Genomic DNA, 19,119 nt, shown 5'->3' with positions numbered 1-19,119 from the left:
ACATGCGAACTGAGACTGGAAAAATACGGCGGCCGGAAGATGGAGCACGCGCCGTCACGCGGCGGCGCGTGGGCGGCAGTGACGTCGAGACGGTGGCGCGTAGGGGTGCGTCCGGCGTCGGTTGGACGTCGAACTCTCAGGGAGGGTGAATCGGGATATGGTGAGTACGATGGTGGCGGCAATGAGTTGTAAAGGTCTGCCGAAAAAAAATTTGTTTCGGACAACAGCTGACTTGGAACTTTTAAACAGATCTGAACTTGAACAGATCTTGGAACAGAAGTCAAGACGGGAACCGGGATTCAGGTTTGTACCGAGAGCCTTGGCTCTGATACCATGTAAAGAGTAAGATGGTTGTAGTGAAGTAATGTTTATTACTTGAAAGTGTAAGAAATACATAAACAACTACATCTATTTATACACAAATAAACCCTAGCTATCAACCCATAAAAGGCCCATGGGCTTTAGCCAACTATATGGGCTAAAACCCTAATTATAACTAAATACAACTAACAAACCAAATACTTGAGTTTTTGGTGTGGAAAGTGAGGCAAGTGGAAGGGTTGGATCGATACTGGAGCTTGAATGGGCCGGTTTTCTGGTGGGCTCCGACTCGTGATATATAACTCATATAGAAACACAATTGTAGCTCCATACATCACTCTTGGCATTGACATGACCGGTTTAGATGTATTTTGTAGCCGTGTATGCCTTAGTTCCATTCCATTGCTCGTCTTGTAGAATGTTGGAAGCCAAAATCGTTAAAACCAATATGAAAATCCATCTTTTCATGCATATACGTCAACCCACAAACCACATCTTGAGCCGCTTTGAGTCTCAAGTTCCATGAGAGCGGTGCACCCGATCCTGAACTTAAATGGTCCTCCACATTCTATTAACCAACTAATTTTACAAGATTTTGGACGCTCAACCACTCCAACACCTGAATCTTGTTTTGCTTAACTGTTTAACCACCCATTCTAACCCTTTAGTAGGATCTCTAGGACTCTTAACGACACCTAAGCGAACCTACCCAAACCCACTGTCGTGAGTCTTTGCAACTCGGAAAATGTGAACACCATAAGTTTTCTTGCCAAACACATCAACCGCTCCGACGTGTCAATATTAGAAAAGTTAATGATGCTCAAACAATGTGTACAAATACAAGATTTGAATGAAAATCACATATTTCCGGATTCTAAAGACCAAAATTTGATCATTCTATTTGATAGCGTTCACTACATAGATTAACCCACTTCGTGCTGCGGGTCCATCATCGCAAATGTAGAACCCACAAATAAAACTGGTGAAGCCTTGTATCACCTTAGAAGATTTGAAACCTAGTACACATGTTCATGAGGGGATAATTTAACTATCACGGTCAAACGGGCAAATTCAAAAGTCTGTGAATACAATAACAAGTTCAATTAAAGAGTTAAGATTCATTCCAATAATAAACTTTTCTTAATCTTATTTAAAACATAATCATTAGTAAAATACAAGAAAAAAACAAGATAAGAACATATTTGTTAGTCGGCCCACCCTACTTTTGACGATTCTAATTACATTTTTTTGGCCCGTTATCCAACCTGTCCATTTTGCCACGTCTTTATACATCTAATCTTAAAAGAAATCCACGTCATCTGATGGTGGGCCTTTCCGAATCTTTTCTTGGAGGTCTAATTGCTTTGGCAAAACCATTTCCGTTCCTTTTCCATGGTCTGAGAAATACCTCTCTAGGACCATCTGCAACGAATAAAAACAATTACAACCCGTTTATTTTAACCATAGTTCACATTTTGTAGTTCGACAAAAAAAACGGATAAAAAATTTAAAAAGATCAAGTCTTACCATGGCAGCATACGCATCAAGACTCTGTTTGCGTGCAGATTTGCTGAGGCCCCTGAAATATTATTCACTTATCAAACAAATAACAGATTTACATAAGAAAATAACATTAGATCAAGTGAAATTGATTTATACATGTTGATCATATGGTTCATGGCATCCGTAGATGTTCCGTGTTCATCTTGCAAGTATACTCTCCAACCCCCCTACATTCATATAATAAAAACAAATTTAATTGCAAGCATAAATGACTATATCCAACCAAATAAACAAGATTAAAATTAACTTTTCGAGACTAAACCGTAAAATTAATAGATTTATACCTTTCAGCAGCTCGAATGGCGATCCTACCAGCAACACTGCGAACTTTATTGGATTGTGGTGTCTCTTTTCCGACTGAAGAAATGGGCAGCCCGACAATAAACTCATCTACCTCCTATTTATACAGTATGCACAACAATATTCATGGACACACGTTTGGATATATCAACTCAGAAATTTGAATTATAGTACAACGCATATAGCTACAACTTTGCTACACTATAATAACAATTGTTGTCAAAATCATAGGTAAAAAAAGTACTCGTTTAACCATTAAAATTCAAACATCAACTTCATCGAGTTATTTTCCAAGTTTAAAACTGTTCTACAATCTCAGCCTTTTAAATTTTGACACTTTTTGCATGCTTGCCCCCAGTGACCAAAAAAGTCAATGTTTGACCTTTGAAAGTCAATTGAGTTAAGACTTTGAATCAAAGTTGATCAAGATTGTTTTGATCCAAATAAAAAGTTAATCAAGATTGTGGTCACCAAACCGAAAAGAAAAAAAAAGCCAACGGTTTGGTTTTACGATTATGTAAAAACCATACTTACGGTTCAATTTTGGTTTTGCATGTACTAGAACCGAAAAAACCAAACCTAACCAAAATTCTAGATTTTCATTTTTTTAATTTTTATTTCAAATAATTTATAAGAATTTAATAAATATGTAACTCAAACAACTTATCCCAACTGTATAATAATCAATTAGTGATTAATTAACAAAACGATTCAAGCCTAACTTCATTATTCTAAACCAATTTTTTTCTATTTCGGCCCAAAATTTTCAAACCGAAACCAAACCCGAACGGTTTCAAAAATCCAAAAAACCGAAGTTTCGGTTTTTCATTCAGTTTTATCCCGAAACCGACCCAAACCGAACCTGTTGTTGGGCAATTTCAATGAGACTCATCTCAAGCTTTTGTCCCCTTAACTCCAAAACCTAAACGAACAAAACAACCCAAATAATAAACTCAAAAACCAGTTCAATTGATGACAAATTAATTCCAGAAAACTGGGCAAAATGAAACCTTTAGAGGACGAACAGAGAAACCTTTACTGATAGCAAGTCCAGTTCTTGACAAACCCAGATCAATTCCGAGACTGAATCCACCGATCCATGTTGAATCAAGCTTTCTTCGCATGGCGTTTGGGGGAAATGGGTGTTCTTGGAGTGTTGTGATTTCTGCCTTAATCTTCGGAAAACACATTCGTGAGTGGTTATTAGAGTGTGGTTTTGGAAGATTAGTGGGTGTAATTGGGATTATTATTGATGGTAATTGATGGGATTGAGCCATTTTTGTGCTCTGCTTTCTGATGCTTGAGTGGGAAGGATGGATAATAATAATAATAATAATAATAATAATAATAATAATAATAATAATAATAATAATTATTATTATTATTATTATTATTATTATTATTATTATTATTATTATTATTATTATTATTATTATTATATGTACCCCTTTATCTTTGATAATATGATCAACTTTTCTGAACTTTTATTTCTAAGATATATTTTGGGCGGAATAAATAATGTTTAAATTAAATAAGTTAATCAGGAACTACACAACGTCGACTTGTTATTGTTATTGTTATTGTTATTGTTATTGTAGACCACTCCCATCGAGTGAAAAAAGTACGGTCAATTGGTGTATAGTATTAAAAAGAAAAATGAAGTTTCAATTTGATGATGCAACTTGTTCGATGAACCGATTTTAAGTATGTTAACATTTTGCAATATTTTTCCACATTGAATGACTAAATGTTATTTTGATCAAATGAGCTTTAAAAAGTGTTCAAATTAGGTTACTCAACTTTAAAAGGTGTTTTAATTACATTACTCAACTTTCATATTTTATTAAATTAAAGGTTTTAATATGTTTTTTTAACCTTTTTTTGTTTCACATTGGAAAATCTTTTTATATGTTTTTTTATGTTGACGTTGAGTGGCGACGTGAATTTTATTTTTTATTTTTGAATTTTAATATAATTAACGCTTTTTAAAATTTTCTAAATTTAACTACATATATTGCAAATTCCGACTCTCACATCTTATCCTCCATTTTCTTACTTGGCACACAAAAAATCTGTGAGACTTTATTTGAAGATTTAGTAACCCAATTTGAGAAAAATATGCATGAATGACCTAATTGGAACATTTTTGAAGCTTGGTTACTATTTTACACATATTCCCTACTTTTGTAATAAGAAAACTAATTATAATATAATTATCCAATAAAAGTTTTGTTGAATGTAATACAATAAAAACTAATTATAATATAACTATTCAATAAAAGCTTAGTTCAATGGGAATGAGAGTAACAAATTTGAGTTTGATGGTGTTTTGTAGATGGAGAGAAATCAGTTGTTTTTTTGAAAAATTGGGTTGTGTTACATTGGTTTAGCCAATCTCGATCTTAGACATGCTCGGGCTTAGCTTGACTCGTTTACAACCTATATATATTGGAGGTATGTTGATCCTGGTCTTGTGCTGCAAGCAAGCACCCAGAAATCAAATAACTTCAGGTTTATTCAAATACTCTATTTGGTTATGTGTGGGGTATCAGGTATGGAAACCATTGTTACAACTTTAGAGCTTGAACTAAATTCATACTTTAATGTACTCAAAACAACTTACAACTTAACCAGACCATTATCTTACAAATGACCTCGCTTTCAAAATGAAAAGTTGCATGGTGGTATATATAAGTTCAACAAGCTAGACTCGTCGGATGGTGACCCAAGTCAAGTCAACTCGACAGAATTAGGCTTGTAGAGTTCCATGTGACAAACTATATCACAAAGTGACGGAGCCCGTTGAAGGGGTCACAACAGATTCTTCTACATTAACTCAAGATGCCATTGAAACATGTTCTGCATTTTCAGACTCTCGTCTCATGTTGCAGCGCTCAACGATCTTCGTGAAATCCTCAAGACTTAGCTGCCAGAAAAACATTAATGAAAACTTAAAAACTGGTAACAAAAGAGTTTATCGAATAACAAAAAAATATTGACTTTACTAAAGAAAGAATAAAGTATGATTAAATGCTAACCTTCCTATCTCCATCACTATCAAAGAAATGAATCATATGCTCCATTTCCTCATCCTTCCACGTAAAATCATGTGAAGCCGCTACTCTCTGCACGTCACGTAAACTTATCCCACCTTTGCCTGCTTCTGCAATAACAAGTATCCATTTCGATGTTAAAAAGACTAAAATACCCTTTACTTCAAAAAACAAAGATGGTAAACGTCATAGCTTTATCATTTGTTCCCAGAAGCTCAACAGAGAATAGACTATTGAGATTCTTATAAGAAATGTCTACCTTTTATGGAATGAAACATTGTAAACACTACTTGATGTTAAAAAGACTAAAACACCCTCTTTTGTAATAAAAGATAGTAAATTTGGAAGCTTTATTATTTGTTCCAATAAGTTCAACAGAGAATTATTAACATTGAGATTCTTAAGAAAATGGAAAAATGTAACTATAATGGAGTTTGACGAAAGATTGAAACCATAAAAGTTAATTTGAGAGATTACCGTCGAACTGGAAGAAGTGTAATATCAGCTCATCCTCAGTCATTTGCACTCGACTTGTGAACTGTTTACTATAATCAAATTAAAGAAATTCAACAATCTTAATAAAACTAAAAGACCAGAACTACCCAAAAAAAACAAACAAACACGAATCTAATAAATAAACTACCATATTTTTCCTCTTCTGTTTCCCAGAATCATCCTTACGTGCACTCTGCTTTCTTTCAAGATTTTCAACATTTGCTTCAGATATTTGAGGAGGTGTTTTGTTCTTTAAATCCAAAAAGCCCTGTGAATCTTGTAGAGAAAGAGCAATGGCCTGCACCAATAGAGTTGATTATTCGGTTGAAATCTTTAAATAAACAAAAACCATATATTTATGCAAATAAATGGAGCTTATCTTCAGTAAAGCTTCATCTTCATCATGAACAACATTTGAGGTGCTTGAAAGCTTAGAAATTTTCTTGACTGAAAAACAAGTTCAAATTATTTATAATTGCAATAAAGATTGCCTTTTTGAAGGACATTTTACATCATCCTCTAGAAGTTACCCTTCACAATTTTGGGTTACCTTATTTACTTTTAAATCTATACCTAATAAATGAGTAACTGGTTGCTCCGCGTGTCACAATTTTGTAAGCCCAAAAGTTTTTCCCACCTCTCTTATTTCACCCCTTAAATATAGTAACATATACGTAATTTCAATCATATTTTATCTCAAAATTGTTTCATAATTCCTAAATCTTCAATACTAACTATTTAATAATTTCTTCGTGTTAATACTAAACGAGCCAAGCCGCTCGCGAGCTCCTTGAGTTCGGCTCGTGCAAAAGCTCAACCGAGCCGAACTTAAACGAGCTCGAGACTAAAAATATGCTTGCTTAATAAACGGGCCCGACCTTCACGTATCAAGCTCAAGCCAGCTCGCGATGCTAAATGAGCCTGTTACTTATTTGATATTTATTAAATATATATATATATATATATATATATTCAGTGAATGTTTTTATACATAAAGTTATAAAAAAACTATATATATATTATGTTATAGGAGAAAGTTAGCGTACAAACTAACAAAATGTGCTAATTGTGCGAATCAAGTAGTGTAAAATTATATAAAGTAGTGTAATCATTAATTTAATTTGTATTTGATCAAAACCCTTATGTTATATATACAATTATAAACAAAAATAACTGTAAATATATAAAGATTAATTAATAAATAGTAAATGTGCCAAGCCCGGGCGCTTGAAAAGTTAAATGAGTCAAGCTTGTGCCTAGTCGAGCTTATAAAAATTGATCATCATGCTTGTATTCATTCAAATGATATAAAGCTTCAATTTTTAAGTAAAAATCTGAGATTTTTTTTAATACCCAAATATACATGTATTCAACTACCTTCTTCATTTGAGATGCACAATATCCATCATCTTCGTTATCCGACCCGGTCGAAGAACTACCCGATTCTTCATCAACGTCAGATGGCTTATACTCCTCATCATCATCTTCCAAACCCACCTTCTTTTTGCCTTTCTTCTTCTTCTTCTTCTTCTTCTTCTTCTTCTTATTATTATTATTTTGTGAAATCGGAATCGAAGCCGTAAACGAAGAGGCCATTTTATCCAAACCCATTGCTTTCATTCTCTCTTTGTTGTCTTCGATTCTTTTCAATCTCTGTTTCTCGTACTCCGTCATCTTCTCCGATTGCGGCATGTTTTGGTGGGTTTTGATTCTAGGGTTTGTTTGTTTGTTTTGTAGTTGTTAACGCGGGAATTTAACTGGTGTTAATGGGGGTGTTTGTTTGGGGTGGGTCTTCTTTTTGGGGTGTAAATTAAAACCGGATCGGGTTTAAAATCGGTTTTGAGGTAAATATGTTATGTTCAGGCTGAACAAGCTGGTTTAGAACAAAAAAAAAACGGGTATTTTGGCATGATTTTTATATTGGGCCAGGTCCAAACTGGTTTAAGGGAACAAGAGTATGACCCGGTCACGAACTCTTGGGGTTGGGTCTTGAAATGAACCGGCTTGGGAGAGACCAATTTGAGTTGCGACTGGTTCAGGTTGGAAATTGGTTCATCGATCCCAACTCAGGCTTTTTTAACATGTCTATTCAAAATAATTTGAATTTGCTCTTATGAATCTAAAACTGAGTCTGTTTCATATTACAATTGACCCAAAACTAATTTGTTATAACTAGACGTGTATAATTTGATTTAAAAACCCAGATCGGGTTGGATTAAAAACTGATCGGGGTTGGTTAGAACCGATTTGGTTCAATCTAAATCGGAGAAATAGTGAAGATGATCTAATATAAAATTATGTTAAGAAGAATGTAATCGAAGATATCGAATCTTGACATAACAAAATAGAAGGTGTGGTCCACACATTCTTGAAGGGTGAAGTAACGGAAGTTGAAGGGTCGACGAAGGGAATTAAGGCTTGTGAAAGTAATCTTTTTCTAGATTGTAACAAGTATATTTGGTCCATCTTGGCTGTGGTATAACTTACATGTAAAATTGAGAAGGGATTGAGAAATGACAAAATTTGTAGGTTTTATTAGAGGTTACGGTTACAAAGATATTGATATAAATTTTAAGTATAGATTAAATATAAGTTCACCAGGTTCTTAAAATATATATAATTTTTTTTTTAAATAAAAACCATAGACAATGATATCAAAAAGGATAAAAATAAAGGTAAATAAATTTTGTTTTATAGTACAAAAGGTCATAACTCACGTCTCACGATATATCTATGTGTACGAATCCTTTCTGAATGTAACACGATACGATGCCTTGACATGCCATGGGTCACGTCTCGTGAACCACAAAAATTATTATTATTATTATTATTATAATTATTATTATTATTATTATTATTTATTTAAGTAACTTTAGCTATATTCCAAAACCAACTTTAAAGCTCGATTGAATCCAAAACCTACCATCGAAAAACCAAAAAACCTAATTTAACCTTGTTTTAGTTATGTTAACTTAAAAATGATATGAAATTATTGGCTAATCTATAATAATACCCAAAACCTAAACATGAAAAAAGAAAATAAATCATTAATTAGAGAGCGGAGGAATAATGTGACACCCAACAATGTCCACCCAGCTAATATGACGTGTACGTTTATCCATCGATAACGAATATATCTAAATCTAATAAATTATTATATATTATTATTATTATTATTATTATTATTATTATTTTTAGAATACCTTGGAGGCTACCCAAAACCCCAATATATATAATCAATCACTCAGCCATTCATTCGATTCAATTTTCAACCCAATCCAAATACGCAACCTCTTCTCCCCAATCCTTACTCAAACCCATTTCATTTATTATTATTATTAATTTTATACGTTATCCTTTGAATTTAACAAGGAAACCCAAGTTTCCGATTCATTTTCAGTTCAATCCGGTAATCAGATGTATGTAATCTTGACTTTTAGTATTGAATCAGATGATCATAGACTGAGGCTAGATTTTGGTGTATTTTGATTGTTTAACATGTTTTGTGTTGAGATTATTATTATAATTATTATTATTATTATTATTATTATTATTATTATTATTATTATTATTATTATTATTATTATTATTATTAAGTCAACGAGTTAAGTTTTGTACAAGATGTTGTTTTTTGATCCGTATTTGTTTCAATTTATGATATAATAATATATGGTTGGTTTATTGATTAAGATTATATAAATACTTGTTTTTTTGTTGATCATGTAATAAGGGTTTTGTTTGTTGGTTTTGTAGTTTTTTGATTAAGCTATGGCTAAAGGTTGCTTCAAGCAAGAACATGAATTCTGTAAGTTTTTTTAAATACATGATCAATTGAATTAGCGCAGTTATTTGGTGTTTGGATAATATTAAGTTTTTGATTGTTATTTTGTTCAGCAAAGAGGCATGCTGAGGCTTCAAGGATTAGGGAGAAATATCCTGATAGAATTCCGGTATATGACCTTTTTTATTTTGAATCTTATTTGTGATTTGTCCATCTCTATATATTGACATGTAAACGATAAGGGTGTAAACGAGCTGAGCTAGAGCTCGACTCGTTTTGACTTACGAGAGCTTAAGCTCAGCTCGTTCGAGATCTTTTTATAAACTCGAGATCGGCTCGTGAGTTGTTTCTTCAAGCTCATGCTGGTCTCGTTTGTTATTTGTTGATTAATCTATGTACGGTTTTGATTTGATATTTGTTAATTAATTTATATACGGTTTTGATTATTCCTATATATGCTGTGAAAAACCTTAAACGAGCTTAAGCTTGGTTCAAGCTCGTGTAGTACCTTAAATAAATGAGTCAAAGCGCGACGCGAGCTTGACCGTGCATTGTAAATTAATGCATAGAAGCCCATAAAACTTAAAATTACACAAGGCTTGGGCTCGATAACTAAATGAGCTTTATTTTAGGCGGCTCGACGAGCTTTTTTATCGGCCCATGTTCGTCTAGATTGTAGCTCGTTTTGAGCAGTTGAGCCTAGTTTTTAAACTCGATCTCTGCCCGTGAGTAGTTTCTCAAGCCAGTTTCTTAAGTGGCTTAGCCCGTTTATACCCTTAAGATTGATTATTAGTGCAATGCAATGTTAAGGATCAATATCCCTGTGATTTTCAATCAGTTTAGTTTGATGCGCTTTAAAAAATTCAAATCATGCAAAGCAAACAGATCTCAACAGAGTCAAAAGGCATTATTGTCAATCAAACAATGAGTTGTTATTTGTAAATCAGTTGTACCATGCTTTTTGTGATCATATCCAACATATAAATAACTTACGTAACACCAAAACGGGTTTACTGGTACCCACACTAAAGAGTTGCATGTCTTCACCCGTTTGACCCAATATCCAAAATTGTTGACTTTGTCTTGTAAGCTATGTCTTACTCTTTGTATATTTTACTTAAAGGTGATTGTGGAGAAGGCGGAGAAAAGCGACATTCCTAACATTGATAAGAAGAAGTAAGTTCCGTTTCCGTTCTCTTTTGCTTATTAGTTATGAAGAAATACACAAACATTTAAGAAATTGTTCTTTGATTCGTGCAGATACCTCGTCCCTGCTGATCTTACTGTCGGGCAGTTTGTGTACGTGATTCGTAAACGAATTAAACTGAGCGCAGAAAAAGCTATTTTTATTTTCGTGGAGAATGTCCTGCCCCCTACTGGTATTTTTTATAAACCTTACATCTTTTGTTAATTCCCCTTAATATTTACTAGTATATAAGTATGGTATTTATTTGTGGTTTTGATATATTTGCAGGTGCGATAATGTCTACAATATATGACGAGAAGAAGGACGAAGATGGATTTCTATACATCACCTACAGCGGGGAGAACACGTTTGGGTTCGGTCTGTAGGCGTGCTCTATTCGATATGAAACTAATAAAGTTGTGTATAGTTGTTTGTTTCGTACATATTTAATTTCTACAAAATTGTTAAAAACCTATTCCAGTTGATTAATAACAAAGTCTCTTTAAGTTCATATATTTATGTTTGTTTGGTAAGTTCTTTGTGCATCCACGTGATTTTTCGGCTTCTATATTGTTTGGTTTGTTTGTTTCCAGTTAGATAGAATTTCATTGGATAAAAAAGCTTTAAGTAATGCTAATATAAATATGAATGGATTTAGTGTAACTGGTTGTTAGGGGACTCTGAAGGCTTATTACCGGATACAACCCACCTTACTCATGTTCGAATCCTTGAATAATAGTGTTCTTCCCTGTTAGGGCACATATTTGTTTTAATCAAACTGCAACCCTCTAGGAGGTTCCCACAAAATTCTTGTTGTATGCGTGATTCAACCCTTGCCTCACACCTAACCCCGCTAGTATTTACTAATTGTGTCAAGTAGGGTTACGAATAGGGATGAGCGTGAGACAGTACCTGTATCCGTACCCGTACCCGTACCAAAAATCAATAAAAACATGTACCAATACTCGTTCCAATTTTTTCGGTATGGTATGAGTACGGGTACGGGTATTTCGGTACGGTAACTGTTTTTGTACCACTTTGCTTTTTTAAATCTTGACTATCTTGAAACCGGTACCCATACGAGTACAAAAAACCTTAATTAGTCCAGGTATCGGTACTTGCACATGTATGTGACGGGTACTAAGTTAGTGCAAGCACCAAATTGGATGTCGATAAGATAATATTGAAGAACCATAATTCGATCGCTGACTTTAAGTGATTTGTTTGTTGGTTCGAGTCTTTGATGTTATTTTATTTAATATTGAAGAAACGTTTGTTACTTGTTCAATAATAACATGGTTGGAGAATTTATTTTATATATTGGATATGAATAATCTCAATTAAAACCATATATATTCAAAACAATTACAAAATACCAAACGTACCCGTACCATACCCGATTGTACATGTACCCAAATTCAACATAAATGAGTACCAATACTCGTACCGAATAGACCCAATCGGTACGGGTACAGATACGAGCACGATTACGGGTATTTGGGACAAAATGCTCATCCCTACATACGGACACGAAACATGTATACCTGTACACGACATGAAAACTTATCGTGTACCTGCATCACAAACCCGAACACGGACATGTTAATACCTGTTATACACAATAAGACATGAATCTGTTAATACCGGTGGCGCCGCTGCAACTGCGATGAGGCTGAACTACCGGAGAATCAGAGATGTAAAGAGGTAGACTGGAGAATCGATGAGATGTGACTACCGGAGATGTGGAGGGAAACCACCGGACTACCCGAGATCCGGATAGGTAGAATTGGAGAAGGGTTTGTGCGCTGTCTGTTTGATGTTGGATTAGAATGATATGCGCCGTGTTCAATTGTTTATTTATATTTATTTTATCAAAAATTGTTAAAGAAACATTTTAGAAAGCCAGATATAAAGGCACATAAAGCAATTACATTCCCGCCAAATCATCCACATTGCGTGTGAGAGAGAAACAGATGGGCATGGATGCGAAGCAAGCTTATCACCGGACTCCTTAGTCTCATCCTTCAACGCTCGCATCGCAGAGCTTCAAGATCTCGTCGTTGCTCGTAACAGTAAGTCAGTCACACAATCTTGTTTCAAATTAGGCCATTTTATATTATTATGTTTAAATTGGTTTCAATTTTGTTTGATTAGTGTATCCTGTTAGCAGCGTTACCGATTTATCAGCAGTTGATGCGACATTGAAGGCTATGGAGCTTCAGTTGCAGCAGATTAAAGATCGATTGCGTGAAGAAACCCTAGCCATTCCTGTAGAAACATGAAATGAATCTGACCTGATCCATGACGATGTTCCCGGGTCTTCGAGATGAACGAACCGCGACTCGATCTTCTTCTTCGGTAGCTTGAGATCTGCAATGATTTTTGGGGGTGTGGAGGTGACTGCTAAGAAATCTCGAGGATCTCTTGTTTACAGACACAAAAATGGTTATGGTGATGGCTCTTATTGAGAACAACAACCCTTAATAAGGAGGTGGAGACCTCCTTATATAGGGAGCCTCATGGCCACCATCATGGTACCCTAATGGGCCTAGCCCAATTAGGGTTACCTCCACAAAACCCCCTCAGCCCAATAATATTGTATTAGTCCATATAATAAAATAAGCCAGACATAATAAATTAAGGTCGTAAGCCGGGTTTAGTACCAACCCCCTACAAGCCCCCCAAGTCCAGTGTTGCTCCTAGGCGTGCAAGCGTTTAGGTGGAGCGCTGGACTTCATAAGGTGTGTTAGGATATGAGGCGGTTTTTTCCTCTTTCTTCAGCCTTGTTTTTATTGTCTTTGAGTTTTGAGAGGTTTCCTCCATGATGGTGACATGTTGTGATCCTTATGATAATAATGGTGCACTGGCATGAATAAGATATAGCACGCATCATAACAGTAGTGGCGCGGGGCCTGATAAAAGATAGAGTGCGCATCTCGATAATAATGTAATGCAACTTGCGCGCGAGGCAGCTTACGAGCTATAAAAATAATGAAGCTTGCGCGCGAGGCGACTTACGAGCTATAAAATAACGAAGCATGCGCGAGTTGCGGCTTATGAGCTATAATATGATGATAATGACCGGCCCACAAGGGCCTCTTCTATGCAGGATGACTATCCCGGCTTGTCTTCAAAATAATAATTGAGGCACAAACGGCCAGATAATAATAATGTCATAGGTGCTTGTGCGACTCGTAGCCGAACCTGCAAAAACATATCAACTAAAAGTGGATGTATTACAAGGTTCCCATCCTCGGGCAAATTATGAGGTGTGCCCAACCTACGTTGGCGCGTGGCCGTTTGGGATGTTATTAGGCTCCCGACCTTTATGTTTGGCGCGTGGCCATGTGGGATATTATTAGGCTCCCGACCTTTATGTTTGGCGCGTGGCCGTTTGGTATATTATTAGGCTCCCGACCTTTATGTTTGGCGCGTGGCCGTTTAGGATATTATTAGGCTCCCGACCTTTATGTTTGGCGCGAGGCCGTTTGGGATATTATTAGGCTCCCGACCTTTATGTTTGGCGCGTGGCCGTTTGGGATATTATTAGGCTCCCGTCCTTGGGCAAATTATGAGGTGTGCCCAACCTAATATTTGGACGTCTTCCATCCAAAGATGTAGTGGTGATATACCATGATAGTCCCCCAGTTCATTGCTTATTAAGGTTCTGACTTTGGATACCATAGCTTTGGCGTGTGGATAACGCAACACTAATTTATGCACATCATGGTTACACGTGTTCACAAAGCCAAAAATAAATAAGCACACCAAGTTAAAGGGACTGTTGTGAAACTTGGTTATCAAATTCTTCTCTGAAAATTTCATCCTTTCACGTGATGTTATAAAGTCACTTGCTTCCCATCTTTTTTTTTTGTTATTGAAATGTGAGTTTTTCACAAAAATGAGAGTGAATATTAAAGGACAGAGCTGTGGAGGAAAGCACATTAAAGAGCATCTATGTAACAGGGGTGGCTTGCTAAGAGCGTTGTTGGCTCGCGGTTGTTCGGAGTTCATTCCTCTCGAACATGTAAGTGATCCGCGGTTTGCCTGCAAGGGCTTTCGATTGACCCGCAAATGTTCCGGTTAAGTTTTATACTTGACCCGCGTGGCGGAAGTGACCCGCCGGAATTTGCACGAAACATTTTAGCTGATCCGCGGAAGCTAGAAGATATGACCGCGGAAGCCATAAATTACCCGCCATTGTTTTGATTGGAGCTTTTCACGGGTCTGCGGAAGCTATGGCGCGGAAGCTGAAAACGACCTGCCATTGTCTTCCTCGGAGTTTTTTAGGTGATCCGCGGAAGCTAGAAGATATGACCGCGGAAGCCATTATGGGTCTTCATTACGGGGACGTCACCCAAGTTCACGACTTTAACTCGCAGATGATCCGCACGGGTTTTCTTTAGATGAGGTGATAATTTTGATAAAACATTCCTTTGAGTGATTGTTCTTGAAATAAATAAGGATGGAAGTTGGAGGGGTTTAATGAAAATTCTTTCTATTTTCAAAACCATATCTCTGCCATCCTACATGCAACTACTGTGCATTTTGTTATCCCAAGAAAGCTTTGTCGTGGTGAGAGTAGCAAGCACAAAATGTTTCATTGGTGAATATTTTTCATAAACTGGAGCGTTATGCGAGACATTCTTTGGCTAACATACGTTATGCGAGAGCTTTCGGTGCATGTATGGTGTTAAAGGTTGGTGTTGACCGGATGCTGTGTTTAGCCAACGTCTACCGGATTGACACGGGGAAGAAAGAATTTTCATGCGAGACCTTCGCTTGCAAGCGGCAGAAGTTTGAAATGACCTGCAGGAGCTATACTCGTGGTCGCGGAAGCCTAAATTGACCTTCCAATGTCATGCTCGGAACTTTTTAGGTGCTCCGCGGAAGCCGGGATTGGTCCGTCTGAAGCACACTTGTGACCCGTGGAGGTCGAATTTGATCCGCATGGAGCAATTTCGATCCGCCGGTGAGTACTTTTGATTCGTGCTAAAGTAAGTAAGTAACTTCAATTTAGGGTTTGTATTGGTTAATTATCTTTTTATATTACATAATTAGGTTTTTATTAGTCATTCTTACGATCGGCTTGTGTTGAGATGTTTTTGTGAAGCTTGAGCTCGATTTGTGAGATGTTTTTTTCATGCTTGAATTCGGCTCAGGCTTGGCTCGTTTATTATTTATTAATTATCTACATTTTTATTTATTTTGAGAAAAACTTTAAGGAGCCGACGCTTGACAAGGCCGTGTGATGTGAGATTAATTAATATATAGAAGTCCAAAAGAGTTATAAATTAATAATGCAGTAAGATCGTTAAGGTTCAACGAGCCTAAATGACCTTTCCATAAAATGCTCGAGCTCTGGTTTGATAACTAAATGGGATTTATTTGAGGCTCAACTCATTTTGAGCTTTTCATTGATCTGATCTCAAGTAGCTCGTGGTCAGATCGGCTCGTTTGCAGCCCTATCTTCAACATAACAAAACGTTGTATCATGTTTGCCTTTTTTTATTTAGCAATGTGTTTGTCACCAGAAATAGTGAAACCTGTTGAATCTAACAAGTGGAGCTGATGCAAACTGATGTAACCAAGAACTGATTTTGATAAATTGCAGAACAAGACAAAACCAATATTGCTATAATGCTATTTGACTTTGTTCCTTCTGTACATACAAAAAGGAACTAATTGTAAAGAGGAATTAGTTGTAACTTTGGCTGCAAGCAACAAATCTTATGCACACAATTTTTGACAAACAAAAATACTTCGATCTTTTATAAGGAAAACGACTTACGAAAAAACTTAACAATACCTTAAATACCAAAGGCTTATATAGATACCCTTTGGCCTAGTCCTATTCGAAATCAAATACACAATTTGAACAAACAAATAGAGTTAAAGATAAGACAAACTTATCATTAAATAATAAACTAATTATCATTTAAATAATCTCTTCCAAGCCACCCCAAATGAGATTTACTGAACCGCCCTTAAATATCGCCTCGTTTAACAAATCCTATGTTTGTTTGGGTAATAGTGTAGGAAATTAGGAATGCATCCAATTAAACAGTTTAGCATGTAAATAAACATTACAGGTAACAAAAATTGTTTGAATTCAAGGCTCGTACTCGACCTATTAGAAAACATGAATAACAACAAGATACATGAATACTACTGACTCAGGTTTCTTGATATATATGTAGAAGCTGATTCAAGCATCTCTACAGCAACAGAAAAAGTTGCAGAATATGTCTGCCTACGCGCCATCATATATGCCCGAAAGGGATAGAGTTATAGATCAATATAATGACCAATGGTGCCTTTTTTTTCTTTCTCTATCTTGCTTTACATATCATCAGTAGTTCCCTTGAGTAAATAATTTTGTTCTTCTTTTTTTGTTTCCAGTTCTGTAATGGAGGAATCTTCAAGGCAAGATCATTGTTTTGGGAACTATGAACCTAAAGAGGAGCCTCAACCGTTACCCAAAGTGAGGACCCATTGGTGTTTGTTTCCTTGTGGTTTAAGTTATTATAATTACTAATATTGAACATTATTGTTGCACATGTTAGGAGAAAAAGGGCCGTGGTTCACCGCCCTTGTGGTACATTACTGTTAGTGAACTGGACTCCTTGTCGTCGTAAGTGTAATATTTGGTTTAAATTCACACCACAGTATTATCTGCTTCATGTGTCTATGATTTTTGAATAAGATTATATGCCATATCTGGTTAATATTCTAAAATGCAGATATATGAGAGGAAGGTTAACTCTAGATAAGATCAATGCAGCCATTAATGACATGGCTGCTTATGCTGAGGCAAATTACCAGCTTATGACAGCCCCAAGAAAGAAGGTATCTCTTATTAAATTATTACTATATTTCTACTATTTAGTTATAAAACAAGCACCATATTTTCTGATTATTATTTCTTTCTTTGTGAAGTTGACAGAAAGTACCTTAGAGAAAGCTCTGGTGAGTACATGAATTATTCTTTTATACAAACTTATGAACTTTTGGTTATTTTAGATTTAATAGAAGGAATGTTACATAAAGTTTTTGACACGTGATGGTCTTAGAGTAATTAATTATCCATATAAATGCAGGAAATAAGAGAAATAGGAATGACAGAAGGAGTGAAGGGCAAGCACTTCTTTTTAGAAACCGATGTTAAAGGACCTTCATTGAAGCTTGATAATACTGGAAAAGCAATATTTACAGTAAGTTGACTTTCTTTTGGTCAACTATACCATTAACTTCAATAATCTTGTAATCATCAATTTTGGGAATTAATGTGCAGGTTCTCCGTCACCTTGGTCGGTTAAGTGAGAGCCGAATTGGTCATCATCGAGTCTTCGTTTTATTGAAACCTCATTGAGGACGTGGTAATTCTGCAATTCATCTTGTGAGGTATTAACTCATATTAATAGGATTTGAATGTTTGCTTTATTTGTTGAATGTGTTATAATGTGTGCTTATACATTTATTATAAACTTAAAGCCTCATAGTTTTCATTTCCTTACTGAAAACAAGTCTCATTAACTTGAAGATACATTCAAAAACAATTGTAATGATTCATCACGGGATTATTACACAAATAAAAATTAACATGATAGCAGTACAAAGTAAAACAATGCGAATTAATCATGCTACAATTACTTATCATGGACATTTAAACCCTTCTGGAACCTTGTTCCCACAAGAATTAACCACCAAACTAAGTGCAACAGGCACTTTAACCTTGAGGACGCCAAGCACATTAGCCTTAATTGCTGTGCACAGGCACACTGCTGCTTCAAGGTCCGCTAGACCCTTGACCAATGAGCAACATTCACTATCTGGTTGAGCCCCAATGGCCTCGTGAACCAACCCAAGCCAGTCTCCACAAACACCAAACTTTAGGGTATCTTTTGGACACTTGGTGTTTTTGGAGGGCATGGTAGCTTGTTTGCCGACACATTAGCCAAGAGAACCACATTAACAAAAATGAATGCAAGAGTAAAAACCTTAGAAGGATTCTTCTTTGCCACTAAACAAAACACCAAGGTTGAGTTACAACTCTGACAATTATAAGTGTGTGTGTGTGTGTGTGTGTTGTGTTAAGATATGAGTAATCTATTGATGATAGAATTTGTATGAATGAGTGGCTCAGATGAATTGAATCATTGTCAGTATCCTGCTTATGAAGCATGACCACATGCAGTCATGCACTATGTTGTCACTCTTGTAAACAATTTTTCTTTTTTTTTTAAAATTGTATATGTTTAGTGTTTTTTCTATCGTGAGATTCGTTGTCGATAACTTACTCTACCTATCAATACCTTGCTAATTAATGGAACCATTAAAACACAACTAGCATTGTGCAGGTGGCTAAAGGCAGAATATCAGTCAGTGCAACATGTGAAGTCTAAAATTATATATACTAG

At 35.7% G+C, this 19,119-nt stretch overlaps 4 protein-coding genes and 1 long non-coding RNA gene across 5 annotated transcripts; 2 read left to right on the top strand and 3 right to left on the bottom strand.

The window, feature by feature from the left end:
* Positions 1 to 1,560: 1,560 nt before the first annotated feature.
* LOC143632005 (uncharacterized) lies at positions 1,561 to 2,053 on the bottom strand. Its single transcript, XR_013153471.1, has 3 exons — positions 1,981 to 2,053; positions 1,849 to 1,900; positions 1,561 to 1,743 (listed from the first exon to the last, which is right to left on the bottom strand). It is a non-coding gene; the product is annotated as an uncharacterized LOC143632005 (long non-coding RNA).
* Positions 2,054 to 2,140: 87 nt separating this feature from the next.
* LOC143632059 (uncharacterized) lies at positions 2,141 to 3,489 on the bottom strand. The gene is made up of 3 exons (XM_077100653.1): positions 3,195 to 3,489; positions 3,047 to 3,106; positions 2,141 to 2,281 (listed from the first exon to the last, which is right to left on the bottom strand). Exons 1-3 carry the CDS (start codon positions 3,459 to 3,461, stop codon positions 2,141 to 2,143), a joined length of 468 nt encoding a protein of 155 aa, XP_076956768.1. The 5' UTR covers positions 3,462 to 3,489.
* Positions 3,490 to 4,977: 1,488 nt separating this feature from the next.
* Positions 4,978 to 7,424, bottom strand: LOC143632058 (uncharacterized). The gene is made up of 6 exons (XM_077100652.1): positions 7,340 to 7,424; positions 6,082 to 6,179; positions 5,881 to 6,030; positions 5,715 to 5,775; positions 5,223 to 5,347; positions 4,978 to 5,110 (listed from the first exon to the last, which is right to left on the bottom strand). The coding sequence occupies exons 1-6, from the start codon at positions 7,422 to 7,424 to the stop codon at positions 5,021 to 5,023; spliced, it is 609 nt and encodes a 202-aa protein (XP_076956767.1). The 3' UTR covers positions 4,978 to 5,020.
* A 1,573-nt stretch (positions 7,425 to 8,997) lies between these two features.
* LOC143632038 (autophagy-related protein 8f-like) lies at positions 8,998 to 11,212 on the top strand. The gene is made up of 6 exons (XM_077100635.1): positions 8,998 to 9,151; positions 9,486 to 9,537; positions 9,627 to 9,682; positions 10,637 to 10,689; positions 10,774 to 10,892; positions 10,988 to 11,212. The coding sequence occupies exons 2-6, from the start codon at positions 9,501 to 9,503 to the stop codon at positions 11,083 to 11,085; spliced, it is 363 nt and encodes a 120-aa protein (XP_076956750.1). The 5' UTR covers positions 8,998 to 9,151; positions 9,486 to 9,500; the 3' UTR covers positions 11,086 to 11,212.
* A 1,227-nt stretch (positions 11,213 to 12,439) lies between these two features.
* On the top strand, positions 12,440 to 18,192 carry LOC143632057 (SKA complex subunit 1 homolog). Its single transcript, XM_077100651.1, has 11 exons — positions 12,440 to 12,495; positions 12,614 to 12,771; positions 12,854 to 12,969; positions 15,974 to 15,985; positions 16,903 to 17,012; positions 17,102 to 17,183; positions 17,266 to 17,333; positions 17,443 to 17,548; positions 17,639 to 17,668; positions 17,800 to 17,913; positions 17,994 to 18,192. Exons 1-11 carry the CDS (start codon positions 12,440 to 12,442, stop codon positions 18,069 to 18,071), a joined length of 930 nt encoding a protein of 309 aa, XP_076956766.1. The 3' UTR covers positions 18,072 to 18,192.
* The last annotated feature ends 927 nt before the right edge of the window (positions 18,193 to 19,119 follow it).

The sequence above is a fragment of the Bidens hawaiensis genome, unplaced genomic scaffold, assembly GCF_021521415.1.
Source record: "Bidens hawaiensis isolate Kalapana, Puna unplaced genomic scaffold, B.hawaiensis_p1.1 tig00006359_1, whole genome shotgun sequence".
In the NCBI taxonomy this organism is placed as follows: Eukaryota; Viridiplantae; Streptophyta; class Magnoliopsida; order Asterales; family Asteraceae; genus Bidens; species Bidens hawaiensis.
Note: the sequence above shows the minus strand (reverse complement) of the source record. Positions and strands in the feature narration are given on the sequence as shown.

Coding starts and splice junctions, on each gene's coding strand:
- LOC143632057 (XM_077100651.1), top strand. CDS start 12,440: ATGTGGAGGGAAACCACCGGACTACCCGAGATCCGGATAGGTAGAATT. Junction 17,549..17,638: donor TGACAGCCCCAAGAAAGAAG/GTATCTCTTATT, acceptor TTCTTTGTGAAG/TTGACAGAAAGTACCTTAGA. Junction 17,669..17,799: donor GTACCTTAGAGAAAGCTCTG/GTGAGTACATGA, acceptor ATATAAATGCAG/GAAATAAGAGAAATAGGAAT.
- LOC143632058 (XM_077100652.1), bottom strand. CDS start 7,424: ATGCCGCAATCGGAGAAGATGACGGAGTACGAGAAACAGAGATTGAAA. Junction 5,776..5,880: donor AACAGAAGAGGAAAAATATG/GTAGTTTATTTA, acceptor TATAGTAAACAG/TTCACAAGTCGAGTGCAAAT. Junction 5,348..5,714: donor ACACTTCTTCCAGTTCGACG/GTAATCTCTCAA, acceptor TTGTTATTGCAG/AAGCAGGCAAAGGTGGGATA.
- LOC143632059 (XM_077100653.1), bottom strand. CDS start 3,461: ATGGCTCAATCCCATCAATTACCATCAATAATAATCCCAATTACACCC. Junction 3,107..3,194: donor TCTCTGTTCGTCCTCTAAAG/GTTTCATTTTGC, acceptor TTGTTCGTTTAG/GTTTTGGAGTTAAGGGGACA. Junction 2,282..3,046: donor TTGAAATTGCCCAACAACAG/GTTCGGTTTGGG, acceptor CTGTATAAATAG/GAGGTAGATGAGTTTATTGT.
- LOC143632038 (XM_077100635.1), top strand. CDS start 9,501: ATGGCTAAAGGTTGCTTCAAGCAAGAACATGAATTCT. Junction 9,538..9,626: donor CAAGCAAGAACATGAATTCT/GTAAGTTTTTTT, acceptor TATTTTGTTCAG/CAAAGAGGCATGCTGAGGCT. Junction 10,893..10,987: donor GAATGTCCTGCCCCCTACTG/GTATTTTTTATA, acceptor ATATATTTGCAG/GTGCGATAATGTCTACAATA.